Raw genomic sequence first — 20,104 nt, forward strand, 5'->3', positions numbered from 1 at the left:
ACAGGTACGCAGGTCTAGATGTGGGAAAAAAAAAAAAAAAAAAAAAAAACGCTGTTGTGCAGTGAAATTTTAATGCGGAGGCTACAGAGCCAATTGTTCAATTCAATTCAGTTTATTTTCCAGAACTCTGGATATTTTCCCGGCTAAAAGTCGCCTACCATCGTGTGGAGACACATAAAATAAGTGTATGGCACGCACAAAGCTTTTATGTGCCTCCACACGATGCCTTAGTGTGATGTGCTGCTCTATAGTGTGCGATACATCTGGTGCGGCTTTACTTAACACTCTGGATGTTTTTTTGTTTTTTTTTTGTTTTTTTTAAACTTAGACTCCTGCGTATACTTTAAGAGAGTACACTTATTAAACCATGAGGCCGATAAGTTGACAGGTGCATACCTGCCAACTCTCCCGAATTTTCGGTAGAGTTTACAAACTTGGGCTTGTTTTACTAATTTACTAATGTTGCGTCAAGTTCAGCGAAAAATCAGTATCTCGAAAATGTTTCGTTCGTCACCGTCTCCGAGCCATCCGTTCTGGTGAAAGGACGCAAGAGGGGTACTTAAATTGGTTCGAGCAGGTTTATACTTCCTGAAGCAGGCCAAATCGACAACAGAAAAGTCGCTGAAAAAAGTCACTGTGATATAAAAAACAGTATGTGGCTGCTGCTCGTGCACTGCGGTAAATCGTATATGGCTAATAAAAGTGCGTACTATATGTACCTCACAAAAGCTGTGTACTCGGGGCATTTTTTAATGCATGTTATTATCCTTGCCCTTCATTGTTGTGCATGCCGAATTTTCACGAATCTTTAAGATTCAAAGTGGTGGCAGGCAGCGTGAAATTGCCGAGGACATGGGAAGAACGGTTCTGTGATTATGCCATCGCGCCATGTTTCAGTGTGCAAAAGTGACGGCTCTTTATTTGATTTTGTTGCTCTTGTAATTTACGGATTAGGAACTCGGCGGCTGCGCTGCCATTTGTAGCGTTTTTCCTTTATATCCCGTGTGTCCCAGCTAACATTAGCCAAGCTGTACAGCGAAAAAAAAAAAACGATAAAAAAGCACGGTGCAAGATATAATTATAAAGCCTACGGTGTTCGTTTCCTAGAGGTCTGACGACCGAACACTGTAAAGTCTTATAATCGCATCTTGCAGCGTGTGTGTGTGTGTTTTTTTTATACAGCCGAGCTGTTAAGCTAGGTTCCCTAGGATCGTGTCCGGGTGTAGAAAAAAACCATCATCATCAGCGTTGGCTCGAGTGTTGTCTTCTTCCGCAGCTGGCTCGTTGGCGCCCCTCGATTTGCGCTCGTGCTGTTGGATGCCGTGCCGAGCACGTGGTCGTGCTTGGCGGTTTCCCGCCAGTTGTGCCTTAGCACAGGTGTCAAAACGGATGATGGATGGCCCATTGTTATAGGCCTCTTTCACAAGTGTCGCGATACTCGGCGGCGGCACGTCCCACCAATCGTTGTGCCCCTTTATCTTGTGACGTAGCGATCGCGCTGTCAGCAGTTGCCCTTTGGACTCGCTATGGGAAGGACGTTCGTTTAACCACATCTTCCAGGATTCTGACGTCAAGTTCCTGACGATGACGTGCAGTGTGCGGCGGCTATGAACGCTGTGACTCATACGCTAGTCTATGACGATGGGGCGGACTTAGCGAGGCAAACGCACTACTAGGCCATCGCGCCGGGCGAAAACAAGACGCCGGTCTCCTTGCTCTTTGACGAACATGCCGAAGACGCTCAATATAGTCAATAATAATAGCATATAAATTCTAAATAGCAATATTCACTATAGCAGACCTACCGTAGTCACAGCTTCGCTGGCTTCCATCTTCACAGTATAGTGGAAGGGCTCTGAATTTTTTTAATGATCGTTTTGAGGTGACCTTGAAAAAGTGGTTCCAAAAATCGGAAATATATGTGCAAAAACTCGATAACTCCTTAACGTAACTACAAACCCCATAACATTATATATCAATCGATAGGTAATTACATCAGGAATATAAATATCGATAAATTATCATGATATTCATTAAATTATGATAATTAGCATGACAAAGCGGGAAAATGGGTCGGAAAACCCGAAAAGTGACCAAGAACCGATAATTAATGACAGTAATGGGTGTAAGTATGGTTATGATGGTAATGATAATGATAAAATTGGTATACAGAGGTGAATTAAGAGTGAATTGATGTTGAATTAAAGGGGTTTGGTTGGGTGACAGGAATCATACGAAAGGTAATGATGAGACAGAGTAATCTAAGATAATGGATAGTAAATGAGAGTGAATGAAGGTGAATCAAGTGGTGATAGGGTGAACCAATAGTGATGGAAATTGGAAATTTGGAGTAATAAAGCAAACCAAGTGTGATGGGAGTAAAGCCGAGATGATAGAATGAATGAAGGGGAACCAAGCAGTGATAGAGTGAATCAAGTGTGAATCAAGGGGATATGGCCGGAGTGAGGGAGTTACTTGCAAAAAATATGAGATATTTGAGGGTTCAAGTGAGAGTGACTCAGCAAAAAAAGTGCTGAGTCAGGATTTGAGTTTGGCGAGTCATAGGAAGGGTGACTTGCAAATGAACATGATGACTTGCAAAAATGACTGCATAATATGGGTTCAGAGTGACGATGACTCAACAAAAAGTGGTCGCCGTGTCATTGAGTTAGCGGCGTACGGGCTTTTGCCTTCTTAGTCTTGTAGTCTTCTTAGTTGTAGCATAAGGGACCCCTAGTATTTTTTTTCTTTTTTGGTTGAACAGCTTGGCTAACTTTAGCTGGGACATCCTATATATATATATATATATATATATATATATATATATATATATATATATATATATATATATATCTCTTCGTTGGGCCTCAAAAAACTCCCAAGCTACCTCTCATTGCTTTTCGTCAGAAGCCTGCCTATTGTGAGGCATTGGGATAAATAAACATGTCATTCACTTCTACTGTAATATATATATATATATATATATATATATATATATATATATATATATATATATATATATACGTTTTATTATTTACCCGTTTATTCACTGTGCTTCTCCAAAACCTTGACTATCATGGCGCACTGCAAGGTCCGCCTTAGCAGAAAAATAAGGAAAACTAATTGAGGTTTTGAGGAGATATTGTTCTGGCTTGGCACAAACAACATTCGCAAGAACCAAGAGCCGCTTCACCGCCTATATGGAAAGCATCTTCACTGCTCATTGTACGGCGGAGAAAGACCCGCGCATGCGCGGTCATGTTACATAGAGGACTTGGTTAGTGTATTGCAGACCGCCGAGAGATGCCCGATAAAAGACAACGAACCAGAGTTCTAGAACCTACCTGTGACCCGCACCGCTGTTTCTTCGCCAAGGTCGCCGCGTTGTTTCCGCTTTGGTGACGATCCTCTTACGTGCTGCGGTGTTTTCCTACGCCTTGCTGCTGCGCCAATTTTTGCCGCGTCACAGTTCGATCGAGCATGCAGGGTACTTTGCGCGACACGCTGCTTGCCGCGTCAGACGGGAGAATCCGTCGCACAACGCGCACGGGCACTTGAACAGCGCTCGGGGAGATTCAGCACAAGGCTCCCTGAAACTACGAAATGCTCCAAAAGGGCCTCCCTTACGTTCTTTCTTTCAGCTAACTGACTTTCTTGCAGTGGGCGCTAATTCTCTAAATTTTTTTTTTTTTGTCCGAACTTCAAAACGCCATCCTCTCACCGTGCCGAGGCTGTAGCTGTTGTTGTCCAGCGAAAATGTTGTTCATACCAACTAAGGGGGTTTGGCCAGCAAATGGCGGATTATTCCAAGTTATAGCCAGAAATAAATGTTCAGTAGAGTAAATACTGTTAAAAAGCGAAATGGCATGCTGTAATAAGAAGAACCGTAAGAACGATTAATATAAAAGGCAAAAAGAGAAATGAGGTACAAATTTGTATAGAACCTTCTGTGGTATTGGCACGAGGTCCTCAAAGATGAAGCGCAGTACAGCCCTAACCACGCGTGGCCAATCCTCCATTGTAGGGCATGTGGCGTAGCCTAGGACCATCATCATACCTTGCACGGGGCAATCGGTCTATTACTACCATGAAAAACATTATTGATAAAAAAAATGTAAAAGAACTTGTAATATATATATATATATATATATATATATATATATATATATATAAATTATTGTTGTGGGACAAGATAATAAGCCCCAAAGGGTGCGAACTTTAAAATTTTAAGAGTGTGAACGGATTTCATCGCTGTTGTTTTCAGACACGGGCGTGCACGCGCAAAATTCCACCACATTTTCTGCGTCGTCGCGTGTGCATTTAATTGATACACATGCCTCTAAAAAAGCGTTTGTTATAGCGCTTTGCGGCCTTCTCGCCCACTGCGCGCCACCCCAAAACAATTAACTGGATGAACATTAATTCCCGAGTGCTCAACTCGTCCGCGTGCGTGCGGTGGATTGAAGAGGTGGCGGGTATAGCCTGTCCCGCGTCTAGTGACCACAAGGCGTGCGGGATACGCGGGAAAACTGTCCCAAAGCCTCAGCGTGTCTCCCTTGTCTATAGACCACGGAGCCGCTCGTACATCCCAGTCTAGCTGTCAGCGGAGGCCGCGTGGCCCTGTAGTGTTTCGCCCGCTGCGTCGACGACCGTGTGACCTAACTTCATCAAAACATCTTTCGCTTTCTTTCTCTGTGCCTTCGACGCGCAGGCCTGTTCGCAGCGACGGCTCTCTCCGGTGAATGGGTCGCAATTAGACGGAAATTGGGACGATGCAGGTCAAGATCCCATTGTAATACTCATTCGCTGAGGCGACCCAGTTGCGAGCGCTCGCAAACATGCGGCCGCGCGCGCGCGCGTTCGTCCAAACCCCCCGCCCGCTCCGGCCCTCGTGCGTCGGCGGGTAATTTATGGAGCGAACCTTTTTTTTCCCCCGCAACCCGCGTCGTCGCAGCTCCTTAATTAAGTTGACTCTCTGCGCATGCTCTTTGCCCTTCCCACCTCTCTCCCTCGTTGTCAACGTCATTTACTCCCACGTGCTCAGCCGCCTCCCCTTTCATTTCCATTAGGTTCCTGCAGTGCTGCTCGCTTTTGTTTTCCGATCATGGGCGCCTTCACGTTCTTTTTTTTTTACGTATCTCTATTTCCTATAACCACTCAAGATCTTTCAATTAGCGAGTCTTGATTGCCCGACGAGAGTCGTTGGCACTCTCGAGTGTGTAGTCAGTTTCTTCCCTCCTGCGTATTTTTTTTTTTTTTTCGCCCAGGAGAAAAAAAGTGACATGTTAAGACACAGACTGAGGCTAAGGGTAGCCCCTTCTCTCTGCTACAGTAATTTATTACAATTCTTGAGAGGAAGGCTGTGCGAAAATTAACTGCCTGGACATATCAGGTCTGGCGGCTATTAATGCCAGCTATACCACATAAAACATTTGTGCAGACAAGAACTCTATGATGAGAAAAAAAGTGGAGACATGTCATCGAAGGGGGAAAAAAAAAGTCGCACGGAAATGAAAGTAAGTCCGGAGACAGGGCAAACGCTAATAAAAGCGGTCTAACTTGTATGTGCACTTGCGAGCAGCTGCTGAAGCGGAATTGCCGGATGCGATATATCACTCCCACTGTCACTTCATATATAGGCACTGCGCACCATATATTTGCTTCCCAGACGTTTCATCTCTCAGCAGGTGGCCAGCAATTGTTGCGACATACTCGGCTACTGTTACAGCTATAGCAGAATGCGACATTTAAACCTCTCGTAAGTAACGCTTCCGTATCTCAACTGAGGATGAATCCCGCGGAGAGATGGGGTGAAAGCTTGTAAACACAAACAAAACAGTTCATTAAACAGCGGTCAAAGACCTTGGAAGTCACGCGCCTGTCGGTGAAAACAGCCGGAAACGCTCCGCTCGATCGTCAGTCTTCGAGCGCTCGCTTAGTTCATGAGACGATATTTCCTTATTCGACAAAAATATCCACATTACCGTCATGTCCGTAAAGTTCTTCGTAGAGAGTTATAGAAAAAAAAATTCAAATAAACTTATGCCACAAATGGGGCAACACCGATGTTTCTTTTAACGGCGAAATACAGCGACGGGAGTTGGCCCCATCAGAACCGCCCCGACTTCGTGGATGCGTGAAACAACCACGCATCCACGCCACGTGTAGGCTACTCCAGTGACTACTCCTTTATATTGCTCTGGCTCTCTCTGCAGATTACAGTATTCACCACCTGCCAGGCCTTTCCGCCTTCGGCGAAGAGTGCAAACGTCTCCTTCCTCTTCTGGAAAGTGAAAGCTTAGGGCCGCACGAGGTTTGGTCGCAGAGGCGCATGGCGGTCATGACCCCCCTGGCGCATTTTCCTATTCTTTCTTTGCAGCCTTCGATGAATGAATCCGGGGGCTCGACGCTTGTCCTTTCGGTCTCTCCCTCCACAGTCCCTTTCATGACGCGTGTCACACATGCTCGCTCTCAGACGAGCTTCTGTGCAGCCGCTGCTCGAGCTTCGGCGCTCGTCGAATCCACTCGGGGAGAGCAGACAGGGACCGTAGTAACACTGCGTCAACACATTGGCGGCGCGCGAGCCTACAACTGGCTTTTTTTCCCTTGCGCTGTCCATCGCCTGCTTTTCGAACGGCTGAGCGAATTTCCTCGAAATATACGGATCAATGTTGTCCTCCGTTCGCATGGCGACTCTGGATGCTTTTGTCCTACGCCGCACGCCCTGCAGATATCCACAGTGATCTGAAGGGTTGTTCACTGCCAGCTCACTGTCTTCAAAGGCACACCATAGAGAAGGCAGTCAGTCGCGCATCATAGCCATGCGGCGGTTATAATCAAATGTTTTCAGAGAAAGCGCGCTTCCTCCTCCGCGCGCGCGCCTCTCTCGATGGAATGGAAGTGCTGCACCCAAGTGGCACCCGTCGGCGCGCTACCGCTGTTGCTGCTAAGTTGTTGCGTCTGCGGAGCGCCACGTGCGGCGCTCGTGCCAGGTGCGCGCTACAAAAGCCCCTCCCCGCGTCAGCTGCTGGTCGCGGGCGCGCAACCCCGTCACATTCGCCTACCCTCCGGGCGGAGCGGCAGATGGTGCGCTAGGGTGTGCTCGCTGGCCCGGAATATCTTTTCCTCGCGATCATGCGCCAGCTTCAGGTGGTCGACGGCAAAGGAGACGAGTCGCACTGCGGTTTCTTCTCCTCTCCTCCTCCCCCCCCCCCCCCCCCCATTCCACAGCATCCGGTGGCCCAAGAAGCGTGCGCCACACGCGTGCGCCAGGTGCCCAGCGGTCTGGGAGCGTGCAGAATGCGCCCTGGTCAAAGCTCGTGTTACCCCAGAGTATAGTGCCCCTGTATGTGCTGCAGGAACTCTAGCCCAGAGGGCTACACTGCGCCCCGACGTAGGGGAGCTACTATCCGGAGCTCGGTTTCAATATATGCCGGGAGTCGTTTACCGACACCACACATTTCACGTCCAGCTCCAACTAGCGTTGTCATTCGCCAGCGGTATTCCGATTAAATTGTTAATGTATTGCAGACGAGGTGTGTGAGGAGTGCTTCATGCAGCTAACAAAGACATGAGACTGCAATTAATTAGCCCGTTGCTGGCTGAAAGCAACCATTCTTTGATCGGGGGGCCCAGCTATTAAGAAATTCCAATAATACCTGGGCCCTACTGAGACTGCTCAGTATGGCACATAAAATGTACGCTCAAAGATCCCTGAACTGCATTATTTTCTATTCTAGTGCAGGTGTAGTGTGCTCTTAGCTTGGCATTTTCTCTACGAGACAGTCTTTCCTTTGTTTGGATTATTACTTCTTCCTGGGAAAGTTGTGGCTGCTTAGTTCGGGCCGTCGTCAGCAGTGGAGTTTATACACGAACAAGAAAGAGTCATATTTGGGCTCATTCGTCAGGCCAGAACATAGCAATCAAGAGACTGGGCAAAACAGTGAACTTGAGCGTACCAATGTAATAAAAATTAAATCAATGAAACAAACTGATTGCTGTAAAGAAAAACAAAGCTACTGGATGGTGGAATAAGGAAATTGGGAACACTAACTACTATGGCCAGCTATAGAACCTTAAAGAAAAAAAATCAAAAGGGAAAAGTTTTACGATATTCCAAAGGACATTGCCCTACTGTTCATAGGCAGATCAGGGTGCATAAAAACAAAGCATCATAAAAAATTTGCTGATAACTATTCTGGTAGTATGTGAAATTACCGTGGAAACTACCGAGCATGCTCTGTTACAATGTCGCAGTATTCATCTATAAGTAAAATGAGGACGTAATTACCCTGCCCAAGCAAGGCCTTGAATTTTAAAGATAAAATATGTTAAAGGTAAATGAATATATGGTGTAGAACAGTAAATAATTGCTGGGAGATTGGTGAGGTAAAGGTAGAAAAAACATAGAATGACAAGAACATTACTTTTTTTTTTTTTTAGGGCAATTGTTGCAAATTCAATTGCAGTTGTCGCAGGCCAGATTTGATGGTTTGTTATTACAAACTATTGACCTTAAGAAAACCTTTAGCTCGGTGCCAACTCCAATTACTTCTATTCAAATACTTGTATAACACAGAAATGCTTTTACGAGAGAACCGCTGGACCAACCTGAATCAAATTTGTTGCGTTTAAGATAGGAAGTTAAATTCTAGTGACTTAAACAAGCATAATTTTGATTTAAGACATGGAATGTTTTGACCAAATTTCCAAAAATTGGCAAGTTTAAAAAAAACTGAAGCACGAAGTTTCCAAATCCGTACCTCTGTGCCAAAAACAGATACCGCAGTTATGTAAACTGCATCCGTTAGAGCATCTAAAGTGGACACACATGATATATGAATTTACAGGTTATGTGAAATGGTTACAATTTTACGAAGGTTTTGCAAAAGTCCTAATCACAAATTATTGGTATACCTTAGAGAGGTGTACAATACATCAATTTTGCCCACGTTAGATGTATTATTAGGTGCAGTTTACAGAATTGTGATATTGTTTTTCGTTGCTGAGTTACAGAGCTGTAAACTAGATAGTTGGTCTTTTTAAATATTACAATTTTCAATAACTTTTGTAAGAAAAACTTACGACCTAAATAAAAAATCAGCTGTTGTCGCTAGATTTAAACTTTTTCTTTTAAATGCAACAAACTTCATCAAAATTGGTGCAGTGGTTGTTGAGAAAAACAATTTCTCCGTTCCTATGTGTTCAGATAGGAGCTCCCGAGCTAAAGCTTCCTCTTAAGATTAACCTAAATTGGTAAATCACCGCACGCATAACGCAGAAGACATGGGTTTGGCGGCCACCTGTGGTAAGTTATCTTTTTGCCCACTTTCATTTCCCCTTTAACTTTTTATTTCTACACTTAAACATAATTCGTTTTTACTGTGCTTTCTCAGGCTTAGTTTGTTTCTAAATCACAACGATAGCGGTGAACACAATTGTCGATCATCGAAATCTTATCTAAGGCCTAGTGCATCGGCTATTTATGCATATTGCATCGAACATTCAAACGTAATCGCTGGCGCTCGTGTACATTACTGAATGTACACCACTATTCACTTCGCGCATGCAATATAATTAGACAACATTCGAGAAAGTTCCGATACATGAAGGCACGCCTTATGCCAAGCAATAACTTTTTAACAGTGGCGAGCCAGAGAAAAATGGTCACCAGGAAAAGATAAACAATGTATGCACGTGAATACGGTTCAATGAATGGAGTTATCAGAAATAAAAAGTGCTGCCACTGGCATTCCTTCACGGCCTTTCCTTTCTTTTTTTTTTTTTTTATCACTGTTGAAACTACACTCAATGCTTTGCCACTGTGCCCACAAAGGACAGTACCTGCCCTACTCTGCCCATCATTGCACTGAGCTTTTGTATAAGCATGACTTTGAAATCACGCAGTGCTATGCTTTGTTTTGGCACATATGGCTCCTATCTTGAAGGCCATAGTACTGGCACAGTGGTATCAATCTCTACCACCAAATAAGGCCACGACCCTATTAGTGATGAAACTTCTCCACTTTTCTTTCTGCCATGAAGTCTAAATATCTGACCAAAGGCTATCGTGTTTAGGAGTACATAGGAATATACACGATAAGTGGCAGATGTTTCAGGAAGTTCAAATCAAACTGTAGGTTCCCTGCTGCAAGTACAGAAATATTAGACTCATGGCAGTGTTGTCTAGTGACTAAGCATTCTTGTTACCATTCTCAGAAAATATTGCAAGGTACCCCTTTAACACCTCTTGCATTGAGACAAGCACCTCAATGGAGTTCAAGCTGAATGGTTGAGTGTCATTAATGCAGAAGAAGGCCACTACCACAATAAATGTCCATGTTTCATTTCAACAACTCTTGAACATTTGTCATGGTCGCCTGTCACACCTATCTAAAAGCACTAAATGGCAGATATCCTAAGACCAAGCTTCTATTTGTAGTCGTTTTGATTTTTCAAGGTTTTTTAGAAGCTCCTCAGCATTTTCATCTGTAAGGGAACCAGACTTGACAACAGCCTTGAGGGCATCCCGCACACTAGGTACCATGTCCTTTGCATTACCAGCAATGTACACGACTCCACCATTGCACAGCAGCTTCCAAATCTTGCCTTCATGCTCTTTAATTCGGTGCTGGACATATCTGAAAAGGCAGGAAGTCACAGTTGTAGTGTCTACTAAAAGCTATGTGCAAGCAAAATGTATGTATGCTTGGAAGAGTAAATGTATGTGAATTTCTCGCCACAGATGATAACCAACACATTTCTGAAGCACTTGCCTACACCACACGGAGTCAGAAGCAATGAGCTAATTGAATAATGTGTACTGTATTTTGTGAACATACTGTTTCATTTGCTTTTTACTAATTTTACTAATTTGTGTAATGAAAAGCTGTAGACTACAAAAAAGTTTTCCCTCCCCAAATTCTGTTGCATATGCAAATAACTGTAAGCATGTAGACAAAAAGTAATAATAACAAGAGCAGAAGACAAAACAGTGATGCGCACATGGGCACTTGTTCCATATTACTGCACTTTCGACATCAGTTTCTTGGAGTTCGTTAATGTCGCATTGTACAAGCTGAAATTAGCAAGCTGTGAGGTTTGCCTCATTTTTTTGTCTTACATTTTGTGGCCCTGGTCTCGTGAGAATGCAGTCACCAGGTCAAGTAGTCCCATGGCTACAAGCTTGGTCCACTCCTTCTCAAAGAAGAAATCTCCCTTAGCATTACGGGCACCGAAAAAGAGGAGGTTCCTAGCAATGCCCCTTTGAGCACGATCCTGGATCATGCTACAGAAAGGGGCACACCCTGTCCCTGGCCCCACCATAATGGCAGGAACACCATCGGGGGGCATCCGAAGGCTGCCTTTCTTTGTGGTGATGGCCACTCTTGTCCCTTTGGAAGGATCGAGGCTGGCCAAAAATCTGGTGCAAAGGCCCCTGCATTGAGAAATGCATATCAGGCCTCCTTGATCTGTTATGTCACTCTGCCGAAAGCCATCTTTACGACTAGCCTTTAATGTCACGGAGAACCTGCTTCCTATAGAAAAACTTGTAATATAGGTCACTTTTATTGCACACTGTCTTTTGCTTTGATATTCTTTAGCCTGGACACTATCTCTGGGTATATTAAGTTCATTTTCTGATCACAGAAAACAACTTTGTGAGTTCTCAGATGTGAAGCGTTCTATTTACTCTGAGTGTGAAGAATAAGGGAAACTGAGGAGATCGGTTTTTAGTAACGACCATAAGAAGCCAACAGCTGCTTATGGCTGTTACTAAAAAGGAAAGCATAGTGGAATTAAATATTTTTTTTCTTTTTACATTAAATAGTTAATGTTGAGATTTAAATTTACAATCCACTTTATTTTATTAACAAAGGAGAAAGAAAATAAAGGTGCAAGAGAAGACAACTTTGCCACTAGAGGGAGCTGGACCGAAAACTTTCCCATGACGCGTGCAATGCTATACCAATTTAGCTATGTTGAGAGAGAGAGAGAGAGAGAGAAAAAAAACATCTTTATTGAGCAAAAGGATGGGAGCATCTTCTCTAGACTAGTTATCAGTTCATAGACAAAGGATTACACTACATTTTAAGGGGAACCAATACTTAATCTGGCAAGTTCTGAGAATATTTTCTGCACAAAGATTACTGAAATACGTGAAATTACTTTGAAATCTGTGAAATCACCTTGCTGTACCAAGTTGGGAACTTAATTAAAAAAAGGGATGTTTTGCTATATTTTCCACCTATTGTAATCTACTTTTTTCCCCAATTAAATGCTCAATAGTGTATGGAAAGAATACTTTAGGACTCTAGATTGATTAGTGTTACTATTTAATGTCCCTTTATTGCTGTAGGCATTTCAGCTATGTTGAGTAGCTAAAATCGACAAAAAGACAAAGATACTGTTCAATAGCCTCACAGTCAGCCTCTAGAGTCTGTAAAGGAGTACGTTTATCTAGGTCAATTACTCACAGGGGACCCCGATCACGAGAAAGAAATTCATAGAAGAATAAAATTGGGTTGGAGTGCATACGGCCGGCATTGCCAAATCCTGACTGGGAGCTTACCACTGTCGTTGAAAAGAAAAGTGTACAATCATTGCATTCTACCAGTGCTAACATATGGGGCAGAAACTTGGAGGTTAACAAAGAAGCTCGAGAACAAGTTAATGACCACGCAAAGAGCGATGGAACGAAAAATGCTAAGCCTAACTAAGAGACAGGAAGAGAGCGCTGTGGATCAGAGAGCAAACGGGGATAGCTATATTCTAATTGACATTAGGTGAAAAAAATAAAGCTGGACAGGCCATGTAATGCGTAGGATGCATAACCGGTTTACAGAATGGATACCAAGAGAAGGGAAGCGCAGTCGAGGACGGCAGAAAACTATATATAGGTGGGGTGATGAAGTTAGGAAATTTTCAGGCGCTAGTTGGAATCAGCTAACGCAAGACAGGTGTAATTGGAGATCGCAGGGAGAGGCGTTCATCCTGCAGTGGACATAAATATAGGCTGTTGATGATGGTGATGATTGAATCGATTCTGGCAAAGCTGCAGGGCTAGTGCAATTGTCAAACTTCCTTATTACCAGTGTATAAATAGGGCCCAAGCAGACTATCCATGCACCTAGTGGTTAGCGGATATGACGTAAATCCCAGCATGTTACCTCAGAGGTTTATCAGTGCACCGCTGGCAGCCACGGGTGGCGCCCAATCTCAGATGTCATGAGGTGCTGAGCATTCAGAGTCAGGCATCACTTCCGGTGAGTGGTAATGGCAGTGTTCAGTTTTGGTATCAAAAACGTCTTCTTTTGAAAGCCTTTCGTGAAGCATCCATTCATATTTCAAATGTAATATTTTGCACAAAGCCTCCTTTACATCTGCACTACCTGAAACTAGTCTTTTTATGCAGTCCAAAATTTATTCAGTCCTCACTCTGATATATAATTCCTGAAAGACGCCTATAATGAAAGCGCACCTCTGCCGAGGCCTCATGGAAATGAGTGAACATAAATGGTAGCTCTCCCAGTTGGACAGCAGCTAATTAGCCACTGCATTCTTAAGTCATCACCGTCTACAGTCCCCTGTACAAAGGGGCCACAGGAAAATGGATGCTTGAACTGATCAACAATGAGCAAACAAAGGAAGCCTCAGTCCAGAGGCAGTGGAAAAAAGTGCCTTTAATAAAATGTTGGCTCTTGGCTGGAACTTTGCTCATTCACCCACCGTTGATCAGTTCAAGTAACCCGTGTAATCTACAAACGTATAATAATGATTTACCATTTCTGCTGATTAAAGTCACACCTCTGTGCACGTTTTCTTCCACTTCTGTAGAAGGTAGGATGCCGTCATTGAGGTGAGGGATGTATATGCCATTCTCCTAATTATGACAAAAGTCATTTTAGGGAAGCATTTAACATTTCACTGAAAACTGGTTGTCAATAAGAACTCCATTTAATTAAATGTAATATTAGCGTTCTTTCAGCCACAATATTGTCATGTGTATGATGATTATAGTTTACAAAGCGTCACATCAGTCAGTCAACAGGATGTACTGTCACGACTCGCTTCGTCTAGCGGCCCAGCTGCTGCTGCATCAGCTACAAAACTTTTCACTTTGAACATACAAATCTTATTTTCGGTTTGCTGCCATTTTGGGATGTTACGGGAGCAATTTTTTCAATTACTTGAGCAGTGAGACCAAGTTAACATGGTTGTTGAGCAATGAATGCATTAGTGAAACCATTTTCATCTATGCTAATTGACCACAGTATTATTAATTAGCTGTTACACTAAGAAAACACCAGTGTTGATAGCCCATAATGGCGGCACTCCAACGCTTCCATAAAATAGTTTACATAGGGATGCAAAAGTTGCATGCGACTGGCTGCACAAATGTATGGTTCATTTTCCTGCCTTGATTAGCAATATCTCAGCTGCTAAGAAATGAGGCATCAGAAGACCATTCTGACTCAACCTATTATTCACTGTACCTGCGAGGCTTCTTCAGCTTGGTGCAGAAGTTTACAATGGCTGCCAAGATGTGTATTTGTCTTGGATGACAGAGCAGTGAGTTTGCAATAGAAAATGAGCGTGGACGTATAGGTGGAATCAAATCAAAAAGGTAGGCTAGTGGCACATTGGCTGTGGTGTGGGGGAAGTCAGCAAACACTTCCAGCACAGTCCGTCTTGGCCGGATGGCATAATCCACAAGATCCTCCTGGCCAGCAGTAGTACTGAACTCGCGAAGGCGCTCCTTCTCAAGGTCATTGTGACCAAAGTGCCAAAAAAGCTCAAAGAATGACCTAGAAGGAAAGGACACGTAATAATCAGCGTGTTAAAATGCTGCATTTATGGAGTTGCGAGACAGATGTTAATTGAACATGGCCATGAAATGCTGCTGTGTGGTGGATTCTGTTTTTTGAAAGGTCTCATGATGCAAAGCAGAGTGCTTTAGGTGAAACAACAGACCCCATCAAACATAATTATGAGTTAACTTTAACCTCCAGCTTGGTGCTGCAGCAGAACCAAGATAAATTACATTTTTAATGATGTGTGTGTGATTGGGAGGGGAAGGACAACTCTGGAATGGAAGCATACCTTAATAAAAAATACAGCTCTTGAGAATGTGTCAGTGAGCTGTCTGTTATACTCACTGATAAAGAATGCAAGTATCTAGAGCAACACTTCAACTTTTAATTAAGTCAGATGTGGTTGCAATGGTCTGGCATATGCATGAAAGGTTAACTTGTGGTTTCCCTCGAATAAACTAACAGCTTTAAGTCCAGCATTTGTTCTGTCTACTTCATTACTGCTATCCTCTTTTTTTTTTATGCTGGTTTCATATTTTCAATAATACATTACAGATTATGCAAGAGTTTGCTATTTGCTTAATTATTTTCAGTTATAGAATTCGAAGTAAATACCCTTGTGCAATCTGAACTTTTCTTGCGTGTTCTTCACAGCTGCTGTGCATGCCAGTCATTTATTGAAAGTTTTCACAATAAAAAAAAAGAAGAATGCAATATATTAAGCTGAGTTGTAGAACTGGCAGCAGGGTTCACATTAAAGGGGCCCGAACCACCCCTCAGGCTTGGTAAAAAAACATAGTCTGCGAATAGTGAACAAATAAGCCAAATTTCGCAGTCGTGCGCAGCGCGTGGCTCTTGCAAGTGGAGCACTAAGTCACCCTTTATCTTAAATGCTCTCTTTTCAACAGAAACCTGCTCCTCACACTTTTTTGGATGCTTTATTTTGTAATATAGCAGATTCCCACACGCAGCTGCTATTGGCCAATAGCTGATCATCAATCAAGAAGGGTGTTTGGATCAGTGTGCTTCTTCATACTGTTACTATGTATATTTATTGACACAGTTTAACAAACATGCTGAAGTAAGCAAAAATCTGTTTTCGAATTTCTATAATAATTGCGTACTTCCAGAAGTAGCTGACTATCGTCTGCTCACACTAGACTGCGGCCGCTCACGTAGGAATTCAACTTTGGCCACCCTGCTTATTGGTCCTGTAGCCATCGGGTCTTGTTAATTTCCATTAGTTCTGAACACTCAACTAGCCTCGAACCATGCGATACTTAAGGTCAGACCACATGCATGCTTGCCAGCGCTCACTAACTCCTGGCCACTCCTGGTTAGACGCCTTGGCAGACTTCGTAATGAGTTATTGATAGAACTTCGAAATGCGCAAGTTGGATGTGGCTACTATTTGTCGGTCAAGCTGGTGCAGGACAGAGCTGGTCTGCACCACGTAGCACAGCCAGACGGGAGCATATGAGCACGAGCACGCACTCTAGCCCTGTCGTGCACAAAGCAAACACTGCAGCTGCATGTAGCTGCGGTCTGCTACGTAGCGCAAATACCGTGTGCGCTGCGGGGTGCCGTGACAAGTAAACTGTCTGAGCGCACAGCGGCTTGCTGAGGACAACCGTGTTTGGCATGTCATAGGTGCCAAAATTGTAAATAGTGGCATCTACATGAACATCCAAAATCAAAGTTGAACTGCGTGCCACGTTGACGTTCAGCAGGTGCGCACACCCCCTCCGCCATAGTCTTTGCAGTGCAAATCATTAAAGCGGAAGTACCGCGAACGGTATGTTTGATTGCCAATAACTCTGCTCCTGCTGAACGCATTGAAGAACTTTTTGAAGCACTCTCGACTTTTATAAAAAGTGGTTCAGGGCCTCTTTAATCGGAGAGCCTACAAATTCACAACAAACAAACTAGATTTCAGCATATATTTTGACCAGCAATCAGTGCTTCTGAGCAGTCCACATCAATCATGGTTAAAAGAGCTCCTTCATTACCAATCAGTGGTTTTGTACCATTATAAACAAAAACTGCTGTACTTTTGCTCAGTGCTGTCTTCAGATATGTAAGCTGGGAAGTAAGCTAATCCAGTCACTACAATATGCATTATTAGTAAAGCCTTACAGAAGAAAACTTATTGCTTTAACACTTAAAGCCAAGAGGCACCATATGCCTCTTTCTTAATGTCAACATAAATCTCAGCACATAGGTGTTTTTTGCATTCTGTACACATTAAAATGCAGTTGCCAACTTGCCATGTCTGGAAATGGAACACTGGCATGGTGCTACTGAGCAACTTCACGCTTCAAGCTTCATAATGCCATGGTCACAGCAGCAGGCAATAGACACTTTGGCACTGTATTCAGACAATAAATGGTTTTGCCTTTGGCTTCCTCACACAACTGCGATTTCACCACCACCAGATCACAATTGAGCTTACCTCTTAGGAATGTATGTAAGGTCAAAGTATTTTTGGGCACATTCTCTAATTGCCACCTGCGCTGATAAGAGGTTTGGAAGTGGTGTGCCTTCTTCTGTTGGTGTGACCTTTAAGTGCATGTCAGCCTTGAAGCTGAAGAGCCTGAAAAACTCCTTGATGTCCTCTTCACAATTCTCTGGGTAGATCACCACCACATCACCTGGCTCAAAAGTGATTTGAGAATCTATTGGCAAGAAATAAAAATAAAAAGCAGAAACTAATTAAATTCTACTATCATGACAGTATTATAAGGGGTTAATGGTCTTGTTGTTGCACATCAACCCATAACAAGTCATTAGCTTTTTTATCCTTTTTTTTTTTTCTCACGCAGACTACACTAGGCTCACTTAAGAATGCCTTCCATGAGGCTGGTGTAGCGACGAGGCCCGTTATTGTGGTCGGTCATGGGAAAAAGAGTTCACAAAAAATTGTACTAAGCAAGGATGACATGCATTGTAGAGGCATTACTTATAACAAGGGCTGGGCATTGAATAAAAATATTAAGCTTATTAATCAGAGCCCTTTATTCAATTTATTAATTGATCAATAAGATTTAAAGATTTTCATACATCAGATAAAAAATTCAAATATGCTTTTTGTACATAAACATACAATTTTCTTTAGTATCACACCAGTGACACCTTGCTAGAGTGTACATATATCAAGCATATCAAACTCACTTAGACGAAATTATAGGACTTGAGCTATTCACTTGACCAATTGTCTTGCCGATTTGAAGTGCAGGACGCATGGGTGGCTTTCGGCCCGACTTCTGAGCGACATGAATGGGCAGGCGCCCCCCCCCATCTTAGCCGGCACACTCAGTCTGTGCTCTTCTTCCTCGCTGGTGAAATAGTTAAGTGGGGACATCGGTACTGATGCTTGCCTGATTTTGCTCGTGTGATCTTAAATAACTAAGGCAAAAGTTAATAACACTTAAAGCATTCATTGATTAATTGAGAGGTTAATAGATCCTTTATTCAATGATTACCCCGCTTAGCCCGAAGACGCTACTGCAGAGAGATTACAATGTCAAAAAAAAAAAAAAAAAAACAGATCTTCATTGACACAGCACACTTGTCGACTTGATCCAGGCCTACTCTTAATTCAATAACAATGTCAGTCCTCACAGACATCTCTAACAATGCTCAATGTCCATGCTTAATACCATGTTTACACATGCCTTTAGCCAGTGTGTTTTTCCGCAGCATGTTCTCCTGTTTAGCTGTCAACATTTTTTTCTCCGATGGTTGCCTTATAGCCTAACTTTATAAAGACATGTGATGCATGACATAATCTTAAAAAAAAAAAAAAGAATTGCAGAGTTTAATGCTTTGAAAGTGCACAGTGAATTACGAGAAGCGCTGCACCAGAGGGATTTAAATTCATTTCGACTGCAAGGGGTTCTTCAACATGCACACAAGTGTATTGTGCCCCCATTGAACTCGCAACCTTGTGCTCAGCAGGGAAATGCACAGTGGAATGTTCAAGAAAGATGTTGAGAGATATTAGCTACACTCCTAGCAACAGATGAATACAATGATTATATATTTTATAATTATATTCATGCAGACTTTTTTGTACATGTGTTACTATGTAATTTTTTATTATAGATATGACACAAACAGCTTTTGTGTCATACGTATACTTTATTTTTCTGTATTCAACCTTAATGAATTGCTGTCCCTTTGTATTTTCAATACTCTGGCTCTTAATATATTGCATATGTTTAATGTTCATAATTACATTAGAAGTTCTACTTTTTTACCCTGTTCTTCGTTTTTCTCCTCCGCATTGTGCTGATAAAAAATTAATAAATAAAGATAGGAAAAAAAAAACATACAAACCTTGAATATCTAACTTAATAAGTCGTACGTCTTGAAAATGGTCGAGACTAGTGACACGCTGATTGGAGACTACAGTGGCTTCAAAAAACTTCTCGTATATGATTCCAGGACCGTCCGCGTATGCCATGTCGCAGATGACTCCGTATTTCGGCGCCGGCAATAGCTCTTCACTAATTGGTAAGCACCCGGCGGGAAGCGGGTGCAAGCTTAAGATGATTTTCCAGAATTCCCCCAGCCAGGGATCCAGCATTCCGTCGGTGCCCAGTTCATGCTGCTCATCGGCGTATAAAGGGTCCAGCAAGCAATTGGCACCCAGTTGGGCCAGACGCCTATGCAGACGCTTTGCAGTGAAATTGAACTTCAAGTAAGAAGAGTCACCGAGGCCGATCACGGACTGATTCATTGTCTTCAGCGAATTCAAGGGCAAGCTCTTCCGTAGGAGAAACGACCAGAAACGTTTCATGTTATCGGGCTCTTCGCCCTGTCCCGTCGTAGCACAGACAAACAACACACATTTTTCCTTGATCAGTTCCGCTACAGAATAATCGTCCATAGCCGAGACAGTCACGCAAAATCTATACCGTCTCGCTTGCCTACCAATTCTTTCGGCAACATCCTGAGCAGTTCCTGTCTGACTGCCGTATAAGATCAGAAAACGTCGATCCATCATATCTGCGACAGTTATTTCCCGCACGCAGATGTTGCCGAAAGTTTCAGCTCATATGCGCCACCACCGGCGCTACAAGAGGCCACAGAGCATCCACAGAGTTAAGTTTCGCATGCCGTTAAGTGTGTTCTGTGGTTAAATCTCGTCCCAGTTATTTTCACACTTCCATTCATGTTATTTCTAGTACATCCTACCACGCGTCTTCGCCTCACTGCTCTAACGCATGTTCATGAGCCGCAGTCTCGAACGTGTGAAGAAAGGTTGTGAACAGTTGTGAAGTACGTGT

General features: G+C 43.1%; 1 protein-coding gene across 2 annotated transcripts; it reads right to left on the reverse strand.

Annotated features, from left to right (window-relative positions):
- Positions 1-10,329: 10,329 nt before the first annotated feature.
- Positions 10,330-20,033, reverse strand: LOC119460328 (NADPH-dependent diflavin oxidoreductase 1). Of its 2 annotated transcripts, XM_037721412.2 has the most exons (5): positions 19,152-20,031; positions 17,266-17,488; positions 14,496-14,807; positions 11,123-11,437; positions 10,330-10,640 (listed from the first exon to the last, which is right to left on the reverse strand). In XM_037721412.2, exons 1-5 carry the CDS (start codon positions 19,819-19,821, stop codon positions 10,418-10,420), a joined length of 1,743 nt encoding a protein of 580 aa, XP_037577340.1. In that variant the 5' UTR covers positions 19,822-20,031; the 3' UTR covers positions 10,330-10,417. The 2 variants fall into 2 exon arrangements, with proteins under 2 accessions (XP_037577340.1, XP_049522572.1); XM_049666615.1 differs by lacking the exon at positions 14,496-14,807 and having other exon boundaries at positions 19,152-20,033.
- Between the last annotated feature and the right edge of the window lie 71 nt (positions 20,034-20,104).

The sequence above is a fragment of the Dermacentor silvarum genome, chromosome 1, assembly GCF_013339745.2.
Source record: "Dermacentor silvarum isolate Dsil-2018 chromosome 1, BIME_Dsil_1.4, whole genome shotgun sequence".
Classification (NCBI taxonomy): domain Eukaryota; kingdom Metazoa; phylum Arthropoda; class Arachnida; order Ixodida; family Ixodidae; genus Dermacentor; species Dermacentor silvarum.

Excerpts from the sequence above, each read along its gene's own strand:
- LOC119460328 (XM_037721412.2), bottom strand. The coding sequence starts at position 19,821 with ATGATGGATCGACGTTTTCTGATCTTATACGGCAGTCAGACAGGAACT. Across the intron at positions 11,438-14,495 it reads AAGCTGAAGAAGCCTCGCAG|GGGCCTTTGCACCAGATTTT; the intron begins GTACAGTGAATA and ends TTCTCAATGCAG. Across the intron at positions 10,641-11,122 it reads CGAGACCAGGGCCACAAAAT|ATATGTCCAGCACCGAATTA; the intron begins GTAAGACAAAAA and ends CTGCCTTTTCAG.